The 21,404-nt window shown below is 43.4% G+C and overlaps 1 protein-coding gene across 1 annotated transcript; it reads right to left on the bottom strand.

Moving 5' to 3' along the window:
• Nucleotides 1-130: 130 nt before the first annotated feature.
• Nucleotides 131-10,448, bottom strand: rab5aa (RAB5A, member RAS oncogene family, a). Its single transcript, XM_048230094.1, has 6 exons — nt 10,259-10,448; nt 7,776-8,011; nt 5,667-5,818; nt 1,358-1,480; nt 919-1,012; nt 131-487 (listed from the first exon to the last, which is right to left on the bottom strand). Exons 2-6 carry the CDS (start codon nt 7,939-7,941, stop codon nt 372-374), a joined length of 651 nt encoding a protein of 216 aa, XP_048086051.1. The 5' UTR covers nt 7,942-8,011; nt 10,259-10,448; the 3' UTR covers nt 131-371.
• Nucleotides 10,449-21,404: the final 10,956 nt, after the last annotated feature.

Genomic DNA, 21,404 nt, shown 5'->3' with positions numbered 1-21,404 from the left:
AAAAAAATGAGTCAGAAAAAGAAGAAGACTTCATTAGAAATGTTTTTCTAAAGTCTTTAGCTGTGCTGGAGGGGCAGGGCAAAGGAAGCCACGCCTCTCGTTTCCAAGGTTACACACAGAGTGGGGGGGGGGGATTAGTGACAGCTGAGTTAGAGGCGCTCCATTGGACCAGACCGTTTTGGAGGCGGAGCTTGTAATTAGTCACTTCCTGTCTGAAGGGCGGGGCTTTGTGTTAGCAACTGCAGAGAAGAGACGAGACGAAAGGGGGTGGAGCTTAGCTTTGTGTGTTACTGCAGATCAAATAGTTTTGGGAGGGGGAGGGGCGTCTCAATAGTGACTGACGAATCACAGCGCTGGAACAGGGCGTTGCCTTAGTTACTGCAGCAGGGGGCCTTGGTGGGGGTGGCGGTCTCCGTCAGGTCCACCCCCCGACTTCGCCCACTGTTAGGACCAGCTGCTTGAGGCTCGCTCTTGGGCAACCTTTTCGCTACAAGAGATAAAGATTGTGGTGGGATGTGGAGTGTGTGGGTGTGTGTGTGTGTGTGTGTGTGTGTGTGTGTGTGTGAGTGAGTGTGTGTGATATGTGTGAGCGAGTCAGTGTGTGTGGTGTGTGCGCACAAGTGAGTGAATGTGTGTGTGTGTGTGTGTGTGTGTGAGTGTGAGTGTGTGAAAGAGAGACAGAGAGATGAGGAAATTATAGATCTGTTCAATTTCATTAACGTCCAGATCGGGAAGCAGAAAAATAACTCAGAAACATTTCACACGTAAAAACTCATATGGATGCTGCAAAAAAAATATGTATAAAATCTCACATACACATATACTCAAAAAATACACATACCTATGCAAGTAAAACTTTCTACACCTGACTCTCAAACCCATTGATGCTCAAACAACAAATTGATCAGAAAAACAAACCTATTGCCATGAAGATTTCGTTCACGTTCATGGATGTCTTTGCCGACGTCTCCATGAAGAGTAGACTATTATCATCTGCATAGGACTGCGCATCCTGCAACACAATCCATACACAAAGACTTTAACAGAAGCCATACACAAAGACTTTAACAAAATCCATACACAAAGACTTTAACAGAATCCATACACAAAGACTTTAACAGAAGCCATACACAAAGACTTTAACAAAATCCATACACAAAGACTTTAACAGAATCCATACACAAAGACTTCAACAGAATCCATACACAAAGACTTTAAGACAAAACTCACAAGGCAAAGCCAACACACACACACGTTTTGTAACCTTAACTTTGCTTTGTTAATATAATGTGCATAAGAACAAAGACAGACAGACAGACAGACAGACAGACACACACACACACACACACACACACACCTGGAAGTCGACAGCTCTCTTGTTGGCAAGGTCAGCCTTGTTACCAGACAGTGCGATGACTATGTTGGGACTGGCCTGTCTCTGAAGCTCCTTCACCCAGTTCTTCGCTCGAGCAAAAGACTCCTAAGACACACACACAAACACAACTACAGAGTCAGAAAACACACATACACAAACACGCACACAGTCAGACACACACAAACAAACATGCACACAGTCAGGTTCACAGACACTTGCAAGTAGAATAAGCGATCACACAGGGGGCAGTTTGCTTTTAGTAAAACGTGAGGTGCATTATGTTTGATGTCAGGACGCTTTTCCGCCTGGAGTTGTTTCAATTGAGGACCTCGGGGCACCTCTGCAAAAATGTGAGGCGTCCAGTGCACTTGGGGCAGCTGTGGCCTACTGGTTAGCGCTTCGGACTTGTAACCGCTCAACTGCTCCCCGAGCGCCGCTGTTGTTGCAGGCAGCTCACTGCGCCGGGATTAGTGTGTACTTCACCTCACTGTGTGTTCACTGTGTACTGAGTGTGTTTCACTAATTCACGGATTGGGATAAATGCAGAGACCAAATTTCCCTCACGGGATCAAAAGAGTATATATACTTATACTTAAAGGAGAATTCAGGCCATTTTTCACATAGTGGTAGATCTCTTTTTCTCGAGGTCACTAAGTACTGCTGGTTAAAAGAATAAAAATAAATAAAAATCTGTGCTATCTAGCTTGTTGCTGCAACCAACAGCTAGAGCAGCCAGACAGCTACAGTGCTACACTCTGGGGTCGTGATTATGATTACTCTTTCTTTTTTTTGTACCGGCAATATTCGGTGACCTGGAGAAACCGAGATCTATGTGAAAAATAGCCAGAATTCTCCTTTGAGCAGTGCGCAAAACACTTCCTGCCAATAAAGACAAATAATAGAAAAGAGATGCCTCTCACAGCATCAACAATGACCTGTCTGATCCCGCCCTAAGAGTGGAGTTTTATTCAAAGGGCCTTCCAGCATAGAATAGATCAGTGGTTCTCAAAATTTTTCTGTCATTCCCCACTTTGGATGTGGGGAATTTTCAAGCCCCACCTGACCCAATCACCCTGGCAAAATGGTAACGTTAAAATATTATTATCGCATTTGGTTCCACATTACTTGTCCTGTCTCGGTCCGCTGGATCTGATGTTGTTTTAATTCACTAGTAGTGCAGTGCCCGTTCAGACATGCTATTCCTAGAAACCCCGTAGCCCAATTACATGCCCGCAGGTAGGCCTGCTTTAAAAACAGGATGATAGGAGAAAAACATCATTCAAGCTAAGCATTCAAATATGACTACTGAATATTATATTATAATACATTAATACTAGTTCACAATTGAATTCAGAATTTGAAAACCTCTGCTCTAACTGGTAAGCCACAGAAGCACTGCTAGCACTCCACCACACCTGCCCCGGGTCTGCCCCAGATCTAGTAAGTATAGTATATATACTCTTTTGATCCCGTAAGGGAAATTTGGTCTCTGCATTTATCCCAATCTGTGAATTAGTGAAACACACAGTGAGGTGAAGCACACACTACTCCCGGCACAGTGAGCTGCCTGCAACAACACTCGGGGACCAGTGAAGGGTTAGGTGCCTTGCTCAAGGGCACTTCAGCCGTGCCAACTGGTCGGGGTTAGAACCGGCAACCCTCCAGTTGCAAGTCTGAAGCGCTAACCAGTAGGCCACGGCTGCCCCGACCCAAGATCTGGACCAGACAAGACTAGTGTGTTCTAGACTTCTACTGATTCCTTTGACTGATGCTTTTCTCCTAAGCGACTTATGTAAATTATTATAAGGTCAGTCTCCCTAGAGCAACTCAGGGTTCAGCACCTTGCACGGTGGGGGGCCGGACTTAAACCCCCAACTTGTCTGGTCACTGCATGCTAGCCCAGATTCTTAGCCACTGCGCTACCACCGCCCAGACTCATTCTAACTCAGAACTTGAATCCTGCCATCCTGGAATTTCCCTATTTTAACTCTAAAGTAGGGGTTGATGGATTTGACCAGAGTTTTACAAGTAGGCACTCAGACTCTGAGTGGTGTTCGATTATACTTTTTTCTTGTAGGAGGTTGGAAAATATTGATTTTTGAGGTGTCTGTCTGGAACACAGCACTAGCAATGAATGTGGCACAGGTCTAGATCTGGTGTGGCTGAGCACCCACCAGACAGAGATTTCCCAACACTGCCTGTTATCTGGGTCTACGTGGCGTGTGCAGAAGAGTGGGCCTCAATGTTAGCCTTAACTTCTACAAAGAGAGTGTGTGTGTGTGTGTGTGTGTGTGTGTGTGTGTGTGTGTGTGTGTGTGTGTGTGTTACGGCGCAGAGGAGGGGGTAATTGTCTAGGGCAAGACAATTTTAATTGCTTACAAACAACACTGATTAAAATAGACGATAGATCTAAGTAGGGTGACAAATTGTACTCTCCTCCACTAGTTGCTAGACATCCAAAGATTCGATTCAAGCCCAAATTCGCTGCACAACGTTTCAGGAATACACGCAGAAACACGAAACACGGCGACGCATTTGTTTGTAATGACGCGGAAGCGATGCAGGCCATAGTTTTGCACAAATTGAAACAGAAATGGAGAAATAGGCCTACTCCAAATGTTGAAAAAACGTTCACGCGTGATGAAGTCTTGGGTAGATTATGTTATTCACCTATTCTAATTCTGAAGGAGAATATGCCTTTTGGAGATTATGATCGATCGTCTATTGACAGTGATAGTGACGGTGCATCTGTGAAAGGAGGTGCGTCTTTGTGTGTATACGACGGTGTCCACTAAGCATACATGCTTATTTCGACCCTCTGCCCAACATAGCTGGAGGTGGCAGTGGTAATTGTGATGATAGTGTCCATAATGGACGTGGTACAGACAGTAGGGGTAGTAAAAATAGGGCTCTGAAAAACTACAAAGTCATCCACGATAGGAACTGATTTGACCAGGCTGCTTTATTGTAGGCCTATAATAACGGTTTGTGGTTATAGGCTAGTAATAGTTTACTATTGTTGGTTTACATCTTAGGCCTACTGTTTTCCTGTTAATTTGTTATGTGGGTAATATGACAAAAAAGACCTGCTCAAATATGTTCAACATCCAGTATTTACTGAAAGGTGCACAATTTGAGGTGCTTGCCATCCAGTGGCAAATTAGATGGGTAAATGTACCCCCTTCATGAACTTTTGTTTATACTCAAAGATTTTTACATTTACAGTAGGACTTTATCTCTGACCACTTTCAAGCCTTTTGAAAATTTGATGTCAAAATCCAATGGTGTTCTTTTCTTAACCCTGGCGCCTATAAAGTTTGCCAGGTTTAAAAAAGTTCTGAGAGGAAAATATTTTTATTTGGTGTGAAACACACACAAATCTGTTTTATGCTTTCTGTTTGTTTTCATAATTTGTACTAATATTTATTTTAGCATTATTTTATTTATAAGCTAAGGTTGCTAGCACAGGTGTCTAAAAAGAGATAAAAAAGACTTGCACTTGCATTTTCAAAAATAGCCTTTTTTGGTATTATTCTAACACTGACGTGGCCCTCCAATCAGATGACGTTAGCAGAAGTGGCCCCCAGCTCATTTTAGTTTTAGACCCCTGGTCTAGGGGTATTTAACTGCAAACCCTCCATCATTTGTTGTTACTTAATAAATAAAAACTCCTAACACAGTTTTTCTTTGAGGTGTAATTACACGGAAGTAGGCCCTAGCATGAGTGTGTGCAATGTGTGCGTGTCAGCTTCAGTGTGTGGGCCGGCTTCAGTGTGTGGGTCGGCTTTAGTGTGTGGGTCGGCTTCGGTGTGGGTCGGCTTTAGTGTGCGTGTCAGCTTCAGTGTGTGGGTCGGCTTTAGTGTGCGTGTCAGCTTCAGTGTGTGGGTCGGCTTTAGTGTGCGTGTCAGCTTCAGTGTGTGGGTCGGCTTCAGTGTGTGGGTCAGCTTTAGTGTGCGGGTCACCTTTGGTGTGTGGGACGGCTTTAGTGTGCGTGTCAGCTTCAGTGTGTGGGTCGGCCTTAGTGTGCGTGTCGGCTTCAGTGTGTGGGTCGGCTTCAGTGTGTGTCAGCTTCAGTGTGTGTCAGCTTCAGTGTGTGGGTCAGCTGTGCCCCCTCTGCCCAGTAGGTCTCCCCTGTATGGCCAGCCCAAACACTGGTTCCTAAGTTTTGTGGGTGAGGTCATGAAACACAATGGTAAATGGTAGACTACGATGGCCGCCTGTGCTCCTTTGTAGTACATTGGAGCCAGGCTGTGGTATCTCTCCTGTCCTGTGTGTGTGTGTGTGTGTGTACCTCGTTGGTGATGTCGTAGACTACGATGGCAGCCTGGGCTCCTCTGTAGTACATGGGAGCCAGGCTGTGGTATCTCTCTTGTCCTGCTGTGTCCCAGATCTCAAACTTCACCGTTGTGTCGTCCAGACACACCGTTTGGGTCAAAAAAGCAGCTGACACACACACACACACACACACACACACACACACACACACACACACACACACACACACACACACACACACACACACACACACACAAAGGGGTGCAAGCAGAGTAAGAAAGAGGTTTCAGTTTCATTTCTGAATCACAAATCAAATTCACATAATATGGGGGTGTTGATTATACAATCACAAAAGGTTGGGCCAATTAGCCTATTGATGGAGTCACATCGCTAATAAACCGATCAATACCATACACCATGGACTGAGGTCAGTACCCAAGGGTATAGAACATTGTGTATGTTATAGATTGGACAAAGCTTGGGGAGTGCGTGTGTGCGCGCATGTGTGTGTGTGTGTGCACATGCCCGCACGTGTGTGTGTGAGTATTTTTTTCAGCTCTGTTTACTTCCTTCAAAGTCTGAAGATGGAGCAATCTCTATCCAGTCTGCAAAAGCCTGACTTAAACATATGTACACCCAGAAGTTTGTTTCAGCAAAACATAAAGAAGGAAAAGGGGTCCATTTCTCGAAATCGTAAAGTAAACAAGACCCTTGCAAGACATAAGACATGTGAGGGACTTCAATAGAGATTTAAGAGAAAGGACAAGAAATCAATTATTTCTGTTCTGCTCTTGTTTCATTCATTTGCACAAGGGTGCATATGCCTTTACATTCACACAAACGCACAATACTGTTGACCTAATGCCTAATTATGACATGCATACTTTGCCTTTCTGTCGGTGTCACACACACAGGTATATCATTAAGAGAAGTCTGGACAACAACACCCTGATAAGTCTAGCGCCTTCTCAGAGTTAAAGGAGCACTTTAGCTACATGAACTTCCTGCTTTTTACCAAAAACAAAAAAAAGGCTTTTAGAGGAAGTGGCATTATTTTCAGTGAGGCCAGAATGACGTAGTGGAGATTCTCTATGCATGGACAGGGGACAGTCAGCAATGACAGAAATTAAGTACTGTTGAGTACTGTTGCAGTTATTTTAATACCAACTCAATTCATCACATGAACCTGCTCCTTTACTTATTATCATATGTCTACAGCTATTTTTACTATAAAAGTAAAAAGCTCAATATAAAAGCTCAACTTACAATCAATAATTATACCAACATATCAACAATGTAGATTAAGCATATATTTAAGCAATATGGCACAAGTAAGAGTGGGTTTGGGTTGTGGATCAGCCGTAGGCATGTGCCTGGATGCTGACTCGAGTGCTACAGGTTACCACAGCCGTGGGTGGATCTATTACCAACGCAACGGTCACGAGTTACTAGATGTGCAAAATAAAAAATTACAGTTATGAAAAACATAGTATTCAAAATGTCATGCTGTATAACCACCATTCAATCACAGATGTCGCCTTCCTTATTGATCCAACTAAATAAAACAATTAATAAAAATGCATGTGTCCACATGCACATATGTATTTATGCGTGTGTGCAAACATGTATTTGCATATGTTTATGTTCAAGCATTTGTTTGGATGTGTATAACTTCATATGATAGTGTGCCTGTCGAGCGTCTCCATGCATGTGTGTCTGTGTATAAGTGCATACACTGCAAACACTATGTTGAGATTATAGATTGTGTTTGTTGGGTTTGTGTAAGCATGGGTACACACAGTATGCAAAACACATTTTGTTGCATTAAAGTATACAGATGTTTTGTGTGTGTGTGTGTGTGTGTGTGTGTGTGTGTGTGTGTGTGTGTGTGTGTGTGTGTGTGTGTGTGTGTGCGTGTGCGTGTGTGCATGCAGTGTGTTAAAACATACATGTGTGTGGGGGCGGGCGGGCGTGTGTGTGTGTGTGCGTGTGCGTGTGTGCATGCAGTGTGTTAAAACATACATGTGTGTGGGGGCGGGCGGTGTGTGTGTGTGTGTGTGTGTGTGTGTGTGTTATATGTGTACTATGCATCAATGTTTATGTTCTGCCTCCCCAGAAGACTAACCTCCTATTGTGCTCTCCTGGAACTCGTGGAACTGGCCTTTGACAAAGCGCAGGACCAGACTGGACTTGCCCACGGCAGACTCCCCCAGTAGCACCAGCTTGAACTGGCAGATCTTGTTGCCGGCGTTGGGCCCATTGGGGCGTGTTGCTCCTCCCCGATTGGCCATGACCTGTGTCAATCACCCCACTCCGTGTCACTCACTCACACACACGCTGCACTGTCCCGTGGTTTGCCGGCTGCCGGGCCCAAACACACACACACACACACACACACACACACACACACACACACACACACACACACACACAATTATTTTTTAATTTGTCTGTTTATGTCTTAATGTTTGTGTGTGGAGCGCTTTGGGTTGCACTCTGTGCATATAAGAATGTGCTACATACGGTAAATAAACACAGCACAATGGTTAGTACTAAACAACCACTCTCCCTGAATGGATTCAAGAACAATCCGTACTTCAAATCCCAAAAGACGACTCTGTAAAGTACACATGCAATCAAACAGGATGATGTGGAAGTACTTATGGCCTGAATCTAGATAACAGAGCTAAAGCGAGTTTGACTTCATAATGGAAGAATCTAGAACCTACAGTAAGGGTGTACTAAAAAACCACACTAGCACTTTGCATTGAGATAACATCAACTTTGCAGGAGCTGAACCAGTGAAAAATCAGGATGCCTCCTCTCTGGCTCAAACTGCAAGGCATTCTGCCCACTGAATTACCGTTTTAGTTTAATCAGGAAAGGCTGGTCCACTGGCAAACAAACAACAGAGACTACGGAGAGTACTCTGGGTTGGACAGCAATCAGAATGTCAGCAGAGTTGTCAAAATAAACATCAAGGGGTAAACTGAGGGTAATGTCACTTCCTAAAACAACCCAGGAGTTCATAAGCTAAGCTTTAAAAAGACGATAGCAACTAAGCTCTGCAACAGAGGGAAAACAAATGCACCAATGTTAGCAACCTAATATGTGTCATGAGACATCGTTAAGGCCGAACACCAATATCAGTGTTTACACGAGAATCGAAGTGCGCTGACCCTCCTCTCCTAGACATATGCTGCATGTCTTGCAAGTGACGTTAGAAATGCTGCGCAGTCGGCTACAGGTTTAACAAACATGCAACGGCACACCTGACTAGCTAACAAGAACATACAAATACGTAGCATCACAATTGTCCGGCCATTTACAGTGTATTTCGTTTGTAAATATTGCCCACAAAATGTAAAGTCGAAAGCTAGGTATAGTGCTAATATTTGACGCCCACCACAACATAAATACCATAGCTTACATTTCTTCGAGACAAAATAGAATGCACAATAGCAGGAACCAACAGGATACAATGTAACTATTGTTAACTTGTCTAAATTGGCAACTTGATCATTTCCCTATTAGTGGCACACTGTTACTTGCGCTATGCATTTTAATGATACCAAGTGTGGCCTCGGGTTGGTTTCCACGGACGTATTCCAAAGCTTTAAAATGTTGATACCTGAGCATAGCGCGACAGGGGCAGGCATATCTAAGAAATTAGGCATGCCTAAGCAGATTTATATTTGTATCATTAAGCGGATTTTGTGCAAGTTGATATTTTCCAGACCTGCTATCCTAATACATCCGACTACAACAAATGCAAATCTATGTCAGTACCGTTAGCTAACGTTAACTTGTTGTCTGTCAACTTGTTAGCTAGCTGTGGCAAACAAGCTGATTGTTGAACATACATAGATAGCAAGGCAGCTATCAAATTAACGTCAGCGATGTATTGACCTGATACATTGTGAGAGGCTAGAAACCCAATAAGCACCACTCCTAATCAAGCAGCTACATCATTTGCAAGCTCTCACTGTCACCCGTTCCTCAAATTCCGCATCTGATTTTGTATTCGTAGCTAAAATTCTTAAGAGGGCCGCCATATTTAAACACACAGGAGTTGATTTGGGTTAGCTTAGTTGCTTGCTTGTTTACTCCAAATGCCACCGTGGCAGGACAAGCCCAAACGCTACCGTTGGTAGTTTGACATCAAGTCATACAACGATGACAGCTGATTCTCGTGTTGCTGAGGAGCTAAAATGCAGCTTTAAACTGCGACAGTGGCTTCTAGCTCACAGACAGCATAGTTACCCAGCTAGCTAGATAGCTTAGCATGTTTACTAGCTAGCTAGGATAGCTAATAAGTAAATATACCAATTAACCTACATTGCTAGTTAGCAAAACATTGGACAACACACTTGTATCTGTGTTACAAAAAATTAACTGCACAAATCACTATGGCTAAACAGTCATATTACGGTCCCCAACACAATCAGCTGTCAAAACAAATACAGGATGTTAACAGTTACCGAATTCAGGCTAGGGCCTGTTTCATTATTGTCATCTTATTATGCTAGCTAGCCATCAAGCGTAGCTGTACCTAGCAAGAACGCAGCTACTGTAACATAGCTTCCCCGAACAGATCGTTCGTTTTACCTGGGAGTCAGCTGATGATTCCACTATATACTGTTCTCCAACGATATGGCCCGTTAATTATCGTCAACTGTTTAATTTCGTTTTGCTGGACCGAGAAATTATCTCAACAACCCCGATCACGTCTCCTCTCCTCCTTTCTTTTCTCTCGCAACTTCCTCTTCGGAACCAAAACACCATAGAGATTACGGCCAATGCAAAACACAAACAGCGACTTCCGGCCCAGTGCCACGTCAGACGCACAGCCTTCTCAATAAAGTCGGGAGGCCTTTGCCGTCCTATGGTGAATTGATGGATTTCCTTCTAAATGCTGGTACATTAAATTGTCCGTTATTGCAATGAAATTAATTAATTAATTAATTATTAGAAACTTGCTGAATTGGCTCCATTATGCCATGCAAGGATAATGAATTAAATAGAAATATGCCTGTGTTATTGCTGTGAAAATAGGCCATAATTTGACATTATTCACATCATTTGTTTCCTATAGATAGATAGGCTAGTTAAACATTTTGGCATTTATTTTTAATTAAACTTAAGTATTTTTAATTAAACTTAAATAAACTTAAATGTTCTATACCAGAATTTGTATACATTGCTGTATTGTCATTTGAATAGGTTTTGGCTTTGTGCTTTCACCAGACCAAGCTCTATCTTTTAAGAAAAAGATAGGCTGGGTTCACCCAGCCTAGCCTATTGTGAAAGTCCAGATCAGAGTGCTATGAATTCTCAGCACATTTTTGAAAGATAACTGACTAAATGCAAATATGGAGCTGTTATCTAGCTGGACAACAGCAACATTTCACCTCAGCTCTATCATTTCACCGCTACTGACTCCCTCACCATCACTGGCATCATTACTAAGTCCAACTCCTCATCGTGTCAGCTTGACCCTGCCCCCACCCCTCTACTTAAAGCCTACTCCACATCCCTGTCTGAACCCATTACATTGATTGTTAACACCTGCCTCAACTCTGGTGTGGTGCCTGCTGCCCTAAAGACTGCTGCAGTTCCACCCATTCTCAAAAAACCTGACTCCGACCCCACATCACTAATAAACTACCGCCCTATCTCCAACCTCCCCTTCCTGGCCAAGGTACTGGAAAGAGTGGTGGCCTCACAACTACACACCTTTCTTAACCACCACGACCTGTATGAGCCCTTTCAATCTGGCTTCCGCCATGTCACAGTACAGAGACTGCCCTTCTAATGCATAGTTAACAACCTCCTCCCGGTCTGCTGACTCTGGTTCACTTAACATTCTCATTCTCCTTGACCTTAGTGCTCCTTTCGATACCATCAACCACAATGTTCTAATCTCCCGTCTGTCTGCTATTGGTGTTTCTGGCACAGCCCTCAATTGTTTCAGTCATACCTCACCAACAGAAAGCAGTTTGTAACACTTGGTCCACATCAGTCCCCCAAGTCCCCTGTCACTCGTGGTGACCCCCAGGGTTCTGTACTTGGGCCTCTCCTCTTTCTCATATGCCTCCTCCCTCTTGGCCAGATTATTCGCAGCCACGGTCTCAACTTCCACTGCTATGCAGATGACATCCAACTCTATCTTACCACTCCCTCTCCCTCTGACCCCCCACCATGCTCCCTCACTGAATGCCTCTCTGACTTAAAATTATGGATGCAAAACAATTTTCTCAAGCTCAACACAGACAAAACCGAAATTCTGCTAATTGGCCCTAAAAGCATCCTCACCAAATCTCCCCATCTCACTCTCAACATTGATGGCTCATCTGTCCACTCCACCCCTGTTGTTAAAAACCTTGCCATTCAGCTTGACTCCACCCTTAGCTTTGATCCTCATATCAAATCACTCACTAAGATTGCTTTTTTTCACCTCCGTAACATTGCACGCCTCCGACCCTTCCTCTCTGCTGCACAGACTTTGGTTCACTCTTTCATTATGTCCCGTTTAGATTACTGTAACTCACTTTTCCTTGGTCTCCCCACTAAAACCCTTCAAAGACTACAATATATTCAAAACTCTGCAGCTAGGCTCCTCACCCATACCAGACGATCAGCACACATCACCCCCATTCTCCATCAACTCCATTGGCTACCAGTTCCGTCCCGGATCAAATACAAAGTACTACTACTCACCTTCAAAGCCCTCCACAACCTTGCTCCCCCCTACATCTGCGACCTCCTGACCCTTTACACTCCTTCCTGCTCACTCAGATCCTCTGACCAAAACCTCTTGGCTATCCCCCACTCCAGACTCTCCACCCTGGGTGGCAGGTCCTTCAATGCCTTGGCCCCCAAACTCTGGAACTCCCTCCCCCAACCCCTTCGTGCCTGTCCTTCTCTTCCTTTCTTCAAAGCACACCTCAAGACCTTTCTGTTTGATGATCACTTCTCCTCCACACCCAACACATAGTTCCATACAGATAACTTGTCTTTGTTGTATTGTTTTGTTTGTTTGTTATTGTGTTTTCCTGCCTTTGTCTCTGTTGTATTGTTTGTTTGTTTGATTTTGTGTTTCCCTGCCTTCCTACTATGTAAAGCGACCTTGGGTTTGAGAAAGGCGCTATATAAAATAAACTTATTATTATTATTATTTCTGAAGCTGCAGTATTTTGAATATTTAATAATGTTTTAGGTTCCATGTTGAATATTGATGTGTTCCCTAAGCCTAGTCAATTCCTGCAATCCTAATGTTCAAATAACATTTTTATTGTAGGAACTGGATATCACTAGTTTAGACCACTAGGCCCAGATGTTGGGTTAGTTTAATTTGGATATTTGAAAGAGATCTATAGAGAAAAAAGCTGCAACACTGTCGACATTTAGCAGAAATTCCCTACAGTTCGCCCCCAGATAGAATTATGCCATTTCATTCCACTAATCAAAGCATTGCTTGTGACTATTATTCACTTAAGTTTGTTGAATTGCATATGTTAAACAACAATTGAATATACTTAAATAGTTGAAGTTTTATTTTAGTGTCGAGATGACAGTTATTGCTTATTATCAGAGTGTTTTACGCCATCTAGCCCACACATAAAGTGATTGTAAAATCTTGAAGTCAGCATTAAAGTTGTTGAAAAGTGATGTTATAACCTAAACATTACAATGTCATGGCAGCAGAGGGCGCTCTGACCTTAAAGAATGTGACAAACTAAAATGGGCATTTGGAGTTGTGATAGGTGCTATTTCATATTTCACATGCAGATTTACAATTTAAAACTTATATATTTTGCACCCATGATTTTCTTTGTTCAACACTTATATGAATAGAACCTGATGTTTTTGAAAACTATAGATGGGTGAAGCACTGCAACCAATTCTTCCCCCCTTTTCCAAACTATATGCTGTAGATTTAGTCTAAAAAAAAAAGTTTAACTGTGTAGCTCTTGGCCATTAAAACTAAATTAAATATAATCTACTGATATCTCATGGACAAAAGTTTAATTTAGAAATTAAAAGTCTAATTCACTAAATATTGAGGCCTTTGCCCGACCCTCATCCAGTTAGCTATTTGAACAAGAGAAGTCCATGTGAGGAATCACTGGGCCGTCCTTCAGAGGCACTGCTACAGTATGTTTAGCCAGGAGTAGCGTAGGTGTTGTTTGTATGTGTAAACTTGATGCACACACAAAAAAAATGAGAAGACATTAAACACAAAGGCCATGTTACAAGTCATAAATACTTTATAAGTCTAGTGGAGGAAATGAGAGTGCAAACATGGTCTATTTGTTTTTTTCATAGTGGTGTATTGTTCAAAGGGTGTTGCTTGCTTTCATTTTCTTTTGTTTTGCTTTCTGATTAGCTATTTGCCATAGGTCTGCTTGTATACTCTACTGGTGTTGTTTGAAGACTGGCTGGACTAAGAGATGTTGGGTGACTTCAGGTGATGGGAGTGATATGAGGTCATACTGTGTATTACTGAGGACCAAGCTGTTTCTAAAATAGACCTGATGTCTATTGTATGACCAAATTCATTTTGATGGACATTTCACCTGCACAACACCCACACACAGCCTGATAACAAAATTGAGCGTTTAATATCTCGGTATCTGCAATTGACTGCAAAAAAGACATTAAATTCTTCTTCAGAGCGGCCTTTGTTCAAAGGACAGAAGATGATTGTGTTGGCCATTAGGCCTTGTCTCAATGACAGTTAAACTGAAACTCAGTCAGTTCACTTGACTACACTTCACTTCAGTTCAAATGAACAGATTGAAGAATGGGACAACATTTGAAAGATTTACATTTACATTTAGTCATTTAGCTGAAGCTTTTATCCAAAGCAACTTACAAAAATCAAGGTACAGTACCACTAAGATAGTGTAAGTGCTGCTGTGTGAGTATAAGTACTACTCACATAGAACAGAGAAACAGGGGGGCACTGTGGCACAATTGGCTACAGTGCCGCCCATCCCATGTACGAGTACGAGTGACAACGGGGACCCAGGTTTGAAACCGACCTGCAGTCATTTCCCACTCCCACCCCATCTCTCTCTCCCACTTATTTCTTGTCACTCTTCACGGTCCTGTCTGAATAGAGAGAGAGAGAGAGAAACAGTTCAAGTGAAGTCGAGGGAGAAAAGGGATAGTCAGGATAGGAAGAATATAGTGGTGCTAAGTTAAGCATGTCCTGCTAAGATGTCTCTCTTTAATCTTAAAGGCGTACTCACACTATCCCATCCGTACTGTACCAGAGGACGTTTGACCCCACAAAGTCCAGTTGGTTTGACCAGTATAATTGCTCCGTACCGTGCCCTTATCCATGCCCGGGTCCACTTGAGGAGGTGGACTCGTGCATGGTAAGGTTGGGCTTATGTTCGCGCCTATGCAAAGATTCTGGAGCACAGTAGCTCAACCTTGCCTGGGTACAGTTTGATAGTGTGCAGTGTGAGTGCAGACCAAGAACGGGAGAGAACCGTACTGGCAACTACACACAAAATAATTTGACTGAAACATGTTTTAAAAAGCAGCAGTGTGTGTATGTGTGTGTGTGTGTGTGTGTGTGTGTGTGTGTGTGTGTGTGTGTGTGTGTGTGTGTGTGTGTGTGTGTGTGTGTGTGTGCGTGTGTGTGTGTGTGTGTGTGTGTGTGTGTGTGTGTGTGTGTGTGTGTGTGTGTGTGTGCGTGTGTGTGCGTGTGTGTAGTATTTTGGTGCTGTATGGCAGTGGAGTGACCTCAGGTAAGTGCTGTGGCTCCTGATGGCCATGGGCTCACTGCAGCAATGGGGCTCATGAGGTATGTAGTGTACAACACAAGCTGCACAGCTGAGGTGCTCTCCAGTGAGTTCCAGCTACTCACTTCCTCTCTCTCTCTCTCTCTCTCTCTCTCTCACACACACACACACACATACTCTTACACATCACGCACACACATACACACGCACATACAGTAGACATACATACACACAAACATGCACACACACGCACATATACACATACAAACACACATACACACACACACACACACACACATACATACATGCACGAGCACATACACACACACACATACACACATGCATGCATGCACGAACACGTACACACTCCCACACCACACACGCGCACACACACACATATCTCATTTCCTGAACCCTGTGGAGACTGGTGCTGCTGTAATATATGACACGTCATTAAGCCGTACGCCTTCACGAGGCAAGCACCTAATGAGTCTATAACACCGGCGAAATTTTGTGCGGGAAATGACATTATACAACGCAAATCACGGAGTCGCTGATTTATTTGTATTATTTAACAGCAGTGGGACATCAAACTCAGTAGAACCTAGCCTATTTCAGTGTTTCATTTTATTTGATATAAAAACCTGAATATATCAGTGTTTCATCCAAATTAAACATTTTCGAGTAGTCATTCACTTAAATTCATACAGTAAAATGGACTCAACAGACAAAGCAAAGTCCCTGAGTATACAAGTCTCTTTTCAATGCCTAGTGCCTTCTTCAGAAAACATAAAATCACATTACGTAAGCCAGACAGCTTCAGATTGACAGAAAGAGGTTTTTTTCTCTTTCTCCAGTGATTGAGCATTCTGCAAGTCAAATACTCAGAGAACCCTGCTGCCAAGTCATTTAGTTTCCACCAGCTCAGTATGCCAGACATTGCAGTGAGGCTTCTGCATAAGCAGCTAACCGCTCGACAGCTGTAGCCTTTCTACTGCCACTTTATGATGTCTGTCACGCTAAAACGGAGCCCTGTGTAGCGGGCCTTACTGGTGGCCGTATCTCGTCTGGATGGTAGAGTTGCTCTTTGAGTCTGTTTATGCACAGCAAAGGTCTTTCCTGAAAAGCCCTTTTAGACCCCTGTGCCCTCCCCCTAAGCTGCACCTCACAGGAGAGGAGACGGGAGAATACAGCACTGCATTCTGCATGGTGAGCAGACATTGCACACGCGCATGCACGCACACACACACACACACACACACACACACACACACACACACACACACACACACACACACACACACACACACACAACACACACACACACACACACAGCATTACAGACGGTTTTCTTTGCTTGGCTTTTTCTTTGCTTCCTTTCTTTCTTTTGCTCTGAGAGTTGTCTTCTGTGTAAAGTAGGAACCTTCATTTGCCTGATACACACTTATGAGGACTGAATGTGCAAAGCTGAATAGAAAAGGCTGAGGGACCAGACGGGCCTGGGTTGGGGCTGGGTGTGTGTGTGTGTGTGGGTTCTATTGCATTGAGAAACCAGATGGGGGGGTTTTCTGTATGGGCTGTTTCCCAGGTTTATGTCACTTGTGTGCGCATCTCTAAAATGAGGCCACAGCTTCCTCAGCTCCAAAGGAAACATCAATTTAACACGGTGAGTGTCCATACGTGTGTGTGTGAGTATATGTGTGCGTGTCTGTAGATGGTGTGTGCTTGTGCGTGTGTGTGTGTGTGTGTGTGTGTGTGTGTGGCCTTGACCCCTGATATCTTATATAACCTGCTCCATATGAGTGTGGTGAGGCCCCAGGGAGCTTTGCATTACCAATAATTTTTCACGCAGACACACACGCGCACTCACACACACACACACACACACAGACACACACACACACACACACATTAACACACACACACACACACACAAACCAATTTACACAAAGGCACATACACAAATACAGGAATATACACACACCAAGACACATACAAACACTATATAATGCACACAGATAATTACAAAGAGTGCTGAAGTGTGTGTGTGTGTGTGCGCGCACACGCACTGTTTCCTCAGCATCTGGGACATGGCACACTAGTCAAGTGCTTCTATAAAAACGGACAACAGGACCACTGAAATGGAACAGTTTACTTTACATTGTTTCTCTCTCCTTTGTTTGTGTGTACTCAGACAGAGAGAGAGAGAGAGACAGAAATACAAAGAGAGAGAGAGAAAGTGAAAGGAGAGAGAGAGAGAGAATGTTAAAGGGGAGAATGAGAGGAAAGAGAGAGAGAGAGAGAGAGTAGAATATTTGAATCAGGGAACTCTTGTATTGTCTGTGTAACAGTTGAAAATGGCCATGAATATCTGCTGTATTTGGGTCAGGGCTATCAGTGTGTGCACAAACACAACACACACACATGCATATGAACACACACACACACACACACACACACACACACAAACATACACCATCCTTTCTCGTCTCCTGTGCATCCAGATTTGCCATCATATTTGAAATCATGCTTGAAAATGGATTAGAGTTCAGCAAAATGGATAGTTGTAAAGGCACTTTAACATTAGCGTTTCACTGTTTACGGAAATCATATTTTTGGCAACAGATATATATTTTGTCCACCTTCATTTGCCATTCTTTCAGTGTTGTCTTTGATGTAGAACATTCCCTTTAGATGCCTTTGAAGGCATCGTTCCTAAAACCTCTTACTCTCACAGACGGAGCCACCTGATATGGTGCCTCTCGAACACAAGCAGGTCACACCCAAAACCTGCCCAGATTAAAGGCCCAGTCACTCCTGCCACCCCCAGCTCCACTTCCTGGGGCAAATTCTCTTCATCAACCCATAAATACCCTTGTCTGCTCTTTATCTCATGTCATTTGATTACCAATGACAGATGGTAATAAAGGATGAACTATGTATGGATGGACGTTATGTTTATTGTCCGTCTCGTGCACAGACTGCAGCGCTTCTCTGTGCCACTCGAGGGACTCTTTAGCGTCATTATCCTGCTGTGGAACACACACACACACACACCAGTGGACTATTGACCATGGCTCCACATGGGATAGACCACATCCCATCGATTTTCTTCTTTCCAATTTAGAAGCAAAAATGAGCAAAATATCTCCAACTGGCCTAATGTGAATTAGAGGTTTTTCAAGGATAACTACGAGATACATTTCAAAGGGACAATCTTGCCCCCAGGTGCTGATCTTTTAGAGTACAATAAAAGTCTCTCTCTGACTTTTGCTCCTTTTTGCTCCACACACACACATACACATTCAGATACACACACAGCACCCACTTCCTCTCTCCCCCACGTAGGCACACAAGTACACAATACACACACACGCATCAATATTTTACCTTCTTCTTGTTTTATTGGCATCCTCTGGGTTTACCTTGTTTCTCATCAAACCTTTCTTGTGTCCTTCACAAGCTCCCCTTGAACAGCAAGCACTGAGGCAGAACAGTGGTGACAGCAAGCACACACACACACACACACACACGTGCCCTTATTCAGCTACACACACAAAGGCACAGACTGACACACACACAAACTATATGCTGTGTGTGTTTGGGTCTGTGTGTGTTGCGTCATGTTTCAGCATGTCTGCCCTGCCAGATGTACTCTATGTCACGCACAGTGTTGATAGACACACACACACACACACACATACCACTCAGAACAATTTTGACAAGGCTTGATGTACGTATGGTCCAACACAGATAATAACATTGACACTAACACAAAAGTCAACAAGTTTTAATGAGTTATTTATTTGCTTAACAGGCATAATATGTTCATAATATCAAAGTGAATCCTGTTCAGATCACTAGACTACATTCTGGCCATGTTGCAACTACGAACTGATATCAACAGGCCAGGAGAAAGTGTCTGTGTCCAGATTTCAGTCCCCTTAGCTGTCAATCAAACGTTCACAGCCACATGTCCGAGAGCTCGGGCTATAAAAAGACATACACACTTCCTACGTATACAACCCCCAGGATGCATAATACTTTTGAAAGAGTTCTTGTAGGAGATTATATCGCTCTCTACGTACAGTACATTCATAGAAAGATACAAATGGCTGTGCTTTGAACAGGAGGAATATTGCCTTTTTTGATTGGTCCAAACTCCTGCTCTCAGGGCAAGAGATGGGGATATGAGATGATGAATGGACGGGATCCAGCCAATGAGGGGCAGTCTAGGTGACATGTCAGCTGTGAACCATCCAAATTCATGTTTGCTCAGGTGACAACAGCCGACTTGCTGATAGCCCCTTTATACAACAGGTATACAGAAGATCATGGCCAAGCTAATGACCTTAGATACAGTGTGTACTATTGTGTACTGTGTATATTTCAGCTAAATATATAAGTATAGCCAATTATTTAATAGGCAAATACATATTTTAAATATAATATTTTCAACTCATATAAATAAATAACATTTGGATTCAAAGCACTGAGCAAAATAGCTCCATGTCATACAAATTAAAGGTTGGCTTTTTTCACATGTAAGAAATGGCCCAAACTGTTTGAGCATGGCACCACCGATGTGGAGCTCTGGCAGCTGGGCCGCACGGGCAGGTGGTTGCCCCAAGCCCTCTGTGAGAACCACCTGCAGGACTGACTAGCAGCCACAGGACTGAGGCGTGTTCGGCCATGCAGAGAGCAGCACTGGTCTGCTGTGACAGGGATCAGACCCCCCATGGGCCCCCTAGAGAGTCCCACACAGACACTGATTCTGGAACAGATGCTTTTGTTTGTTTTGGCCTTTGGTCCATTTAGTTCATTCTTTATTAAGCCTATTAATTTCTGTTAACTGTTACTTTTCTTTTGAGCAATGCGATGATAATAGTGTAAACTGGACACTCATGTCAATAAAGCACATTAAATTGACTGGATCCTGAAAAGACCTGGGTTAAACAAGGGCCAGACCCAAGCTAAATTAGTGCCAAAATAGGGCTACAGCAGGGCTGGATTTGGGCCAAATCAAAGCCAAGTCATATTGATATCACTGATTTTGTTTCACCCTCTGCTATTTCTTCATGTGCTGCACCTCACTTATAAGTTGCTTTGGATAAAAGCATTGAATTCAAATGATGTTAATGAAAGATCTGTTCCAAATGCAGTTTCTGAATGGGACTTCATGTCTGTTTTACAAAGTATCATCTTAGTGTGTGTGTGTGTGTGTGTGTGTGTGTGTGTGTGTGTGTGTGTGTGTGTGTGTGTGTGTGTGTGTGTGTGTGTGTGTGTGTTTGTGTGCGTGTTTGCGTGAAGGGGGTGAAGAGGTAAGAGGGGAAATGAACACCGTTGTCGCACCGTGAGAGAGAGAGAGAGAAAGAGAGACTAATAGGGGAAATGTGGTGAATGCAAGACAGGGAGTTAAGGGGAAGGCCTGAGACAGGAATAAATCAACACCATCATCATCCATCTGCTGGTATCAGGCAAGGCTACTGGGAGTCCAACCACAAGAGAGAGAGATGGAAGAAGAAAGAGAGAGAAGGAAGGGAAATAGAGAGAGGGAAAGATAGGGAAGGGGGTGAAGAGTATCTTGGTGGAAAACAGAGAAAGATGGAAACTACAGGAAAGAGAGGAGAGATGGATGTAAGAGAGAGAGAGAGAGAAGGTGTGTACCTCCATGTTCTTCACTGCAGGGGATGGGGGATCTCTGAGGCGTCATCACAGAATCAGAGAGGGAGGGAGGAGAAGGGAAGACGTTCTAAACGTGTGGAGGGGACGGAGAAGGAAATAAACAAACAAATAAAAAAACCGATAGATGAATAAATAAATAGATAGATAAATAAAAAATATAAAAGAGACAGAGGGAGAGAACAGGAAAGAGAGGCAGGAAGACTAGGAGACACTCTTCAGATAATACAGTACTAGGGCTACACACACACACACCACATAGGCCTAGATGTGTGCCCCATTGTGTGTGTCATTTTTGTCTTCTGTCCTCTTCC

This window comes from Alosa alosa, chromosome 20, assembly GCF_017589495.1.
Source record: "Alosa alosa isolate M-15738 ecotype Scorff River chromosome 20, AALO_Geno_1.1, whole genome shotgun sequence".
Taxonomy (NCBI): Eukaryota; Metazoa; Chordata; class Actinopteri; order Clupeiformes; family Clupeidae; genus Alosa; species Alosa alosa.
Note: the sequence above shows the minus strand (reverse complement) of the source record. Positions and strands in the feature narration are given on the sequence as shown.

Coding starts and splice junctions, on each gene's coding strand:
- rab5aa (XM_048230094.1), bottom strand. CDS start 7,941: ATGGCCAATCGGGGAGGAGCAACACGCCCCAATGGGCCCAACGCCGGC. Junction 1,013..1,357: donor AGAGAGCTGTCGACTTCCAG/GTGTGTGTGTGT, acceptor ATTGTGTTGCAG/GATGCGCAGTCCTATGCAGA. Junction 488..918: donor CGAAATCTTCATGGCAATAG/GTTTGTTTTTCT, acceptor TATCTCTTGTAG/CGAAAAGGTTGCCCAAGAGC.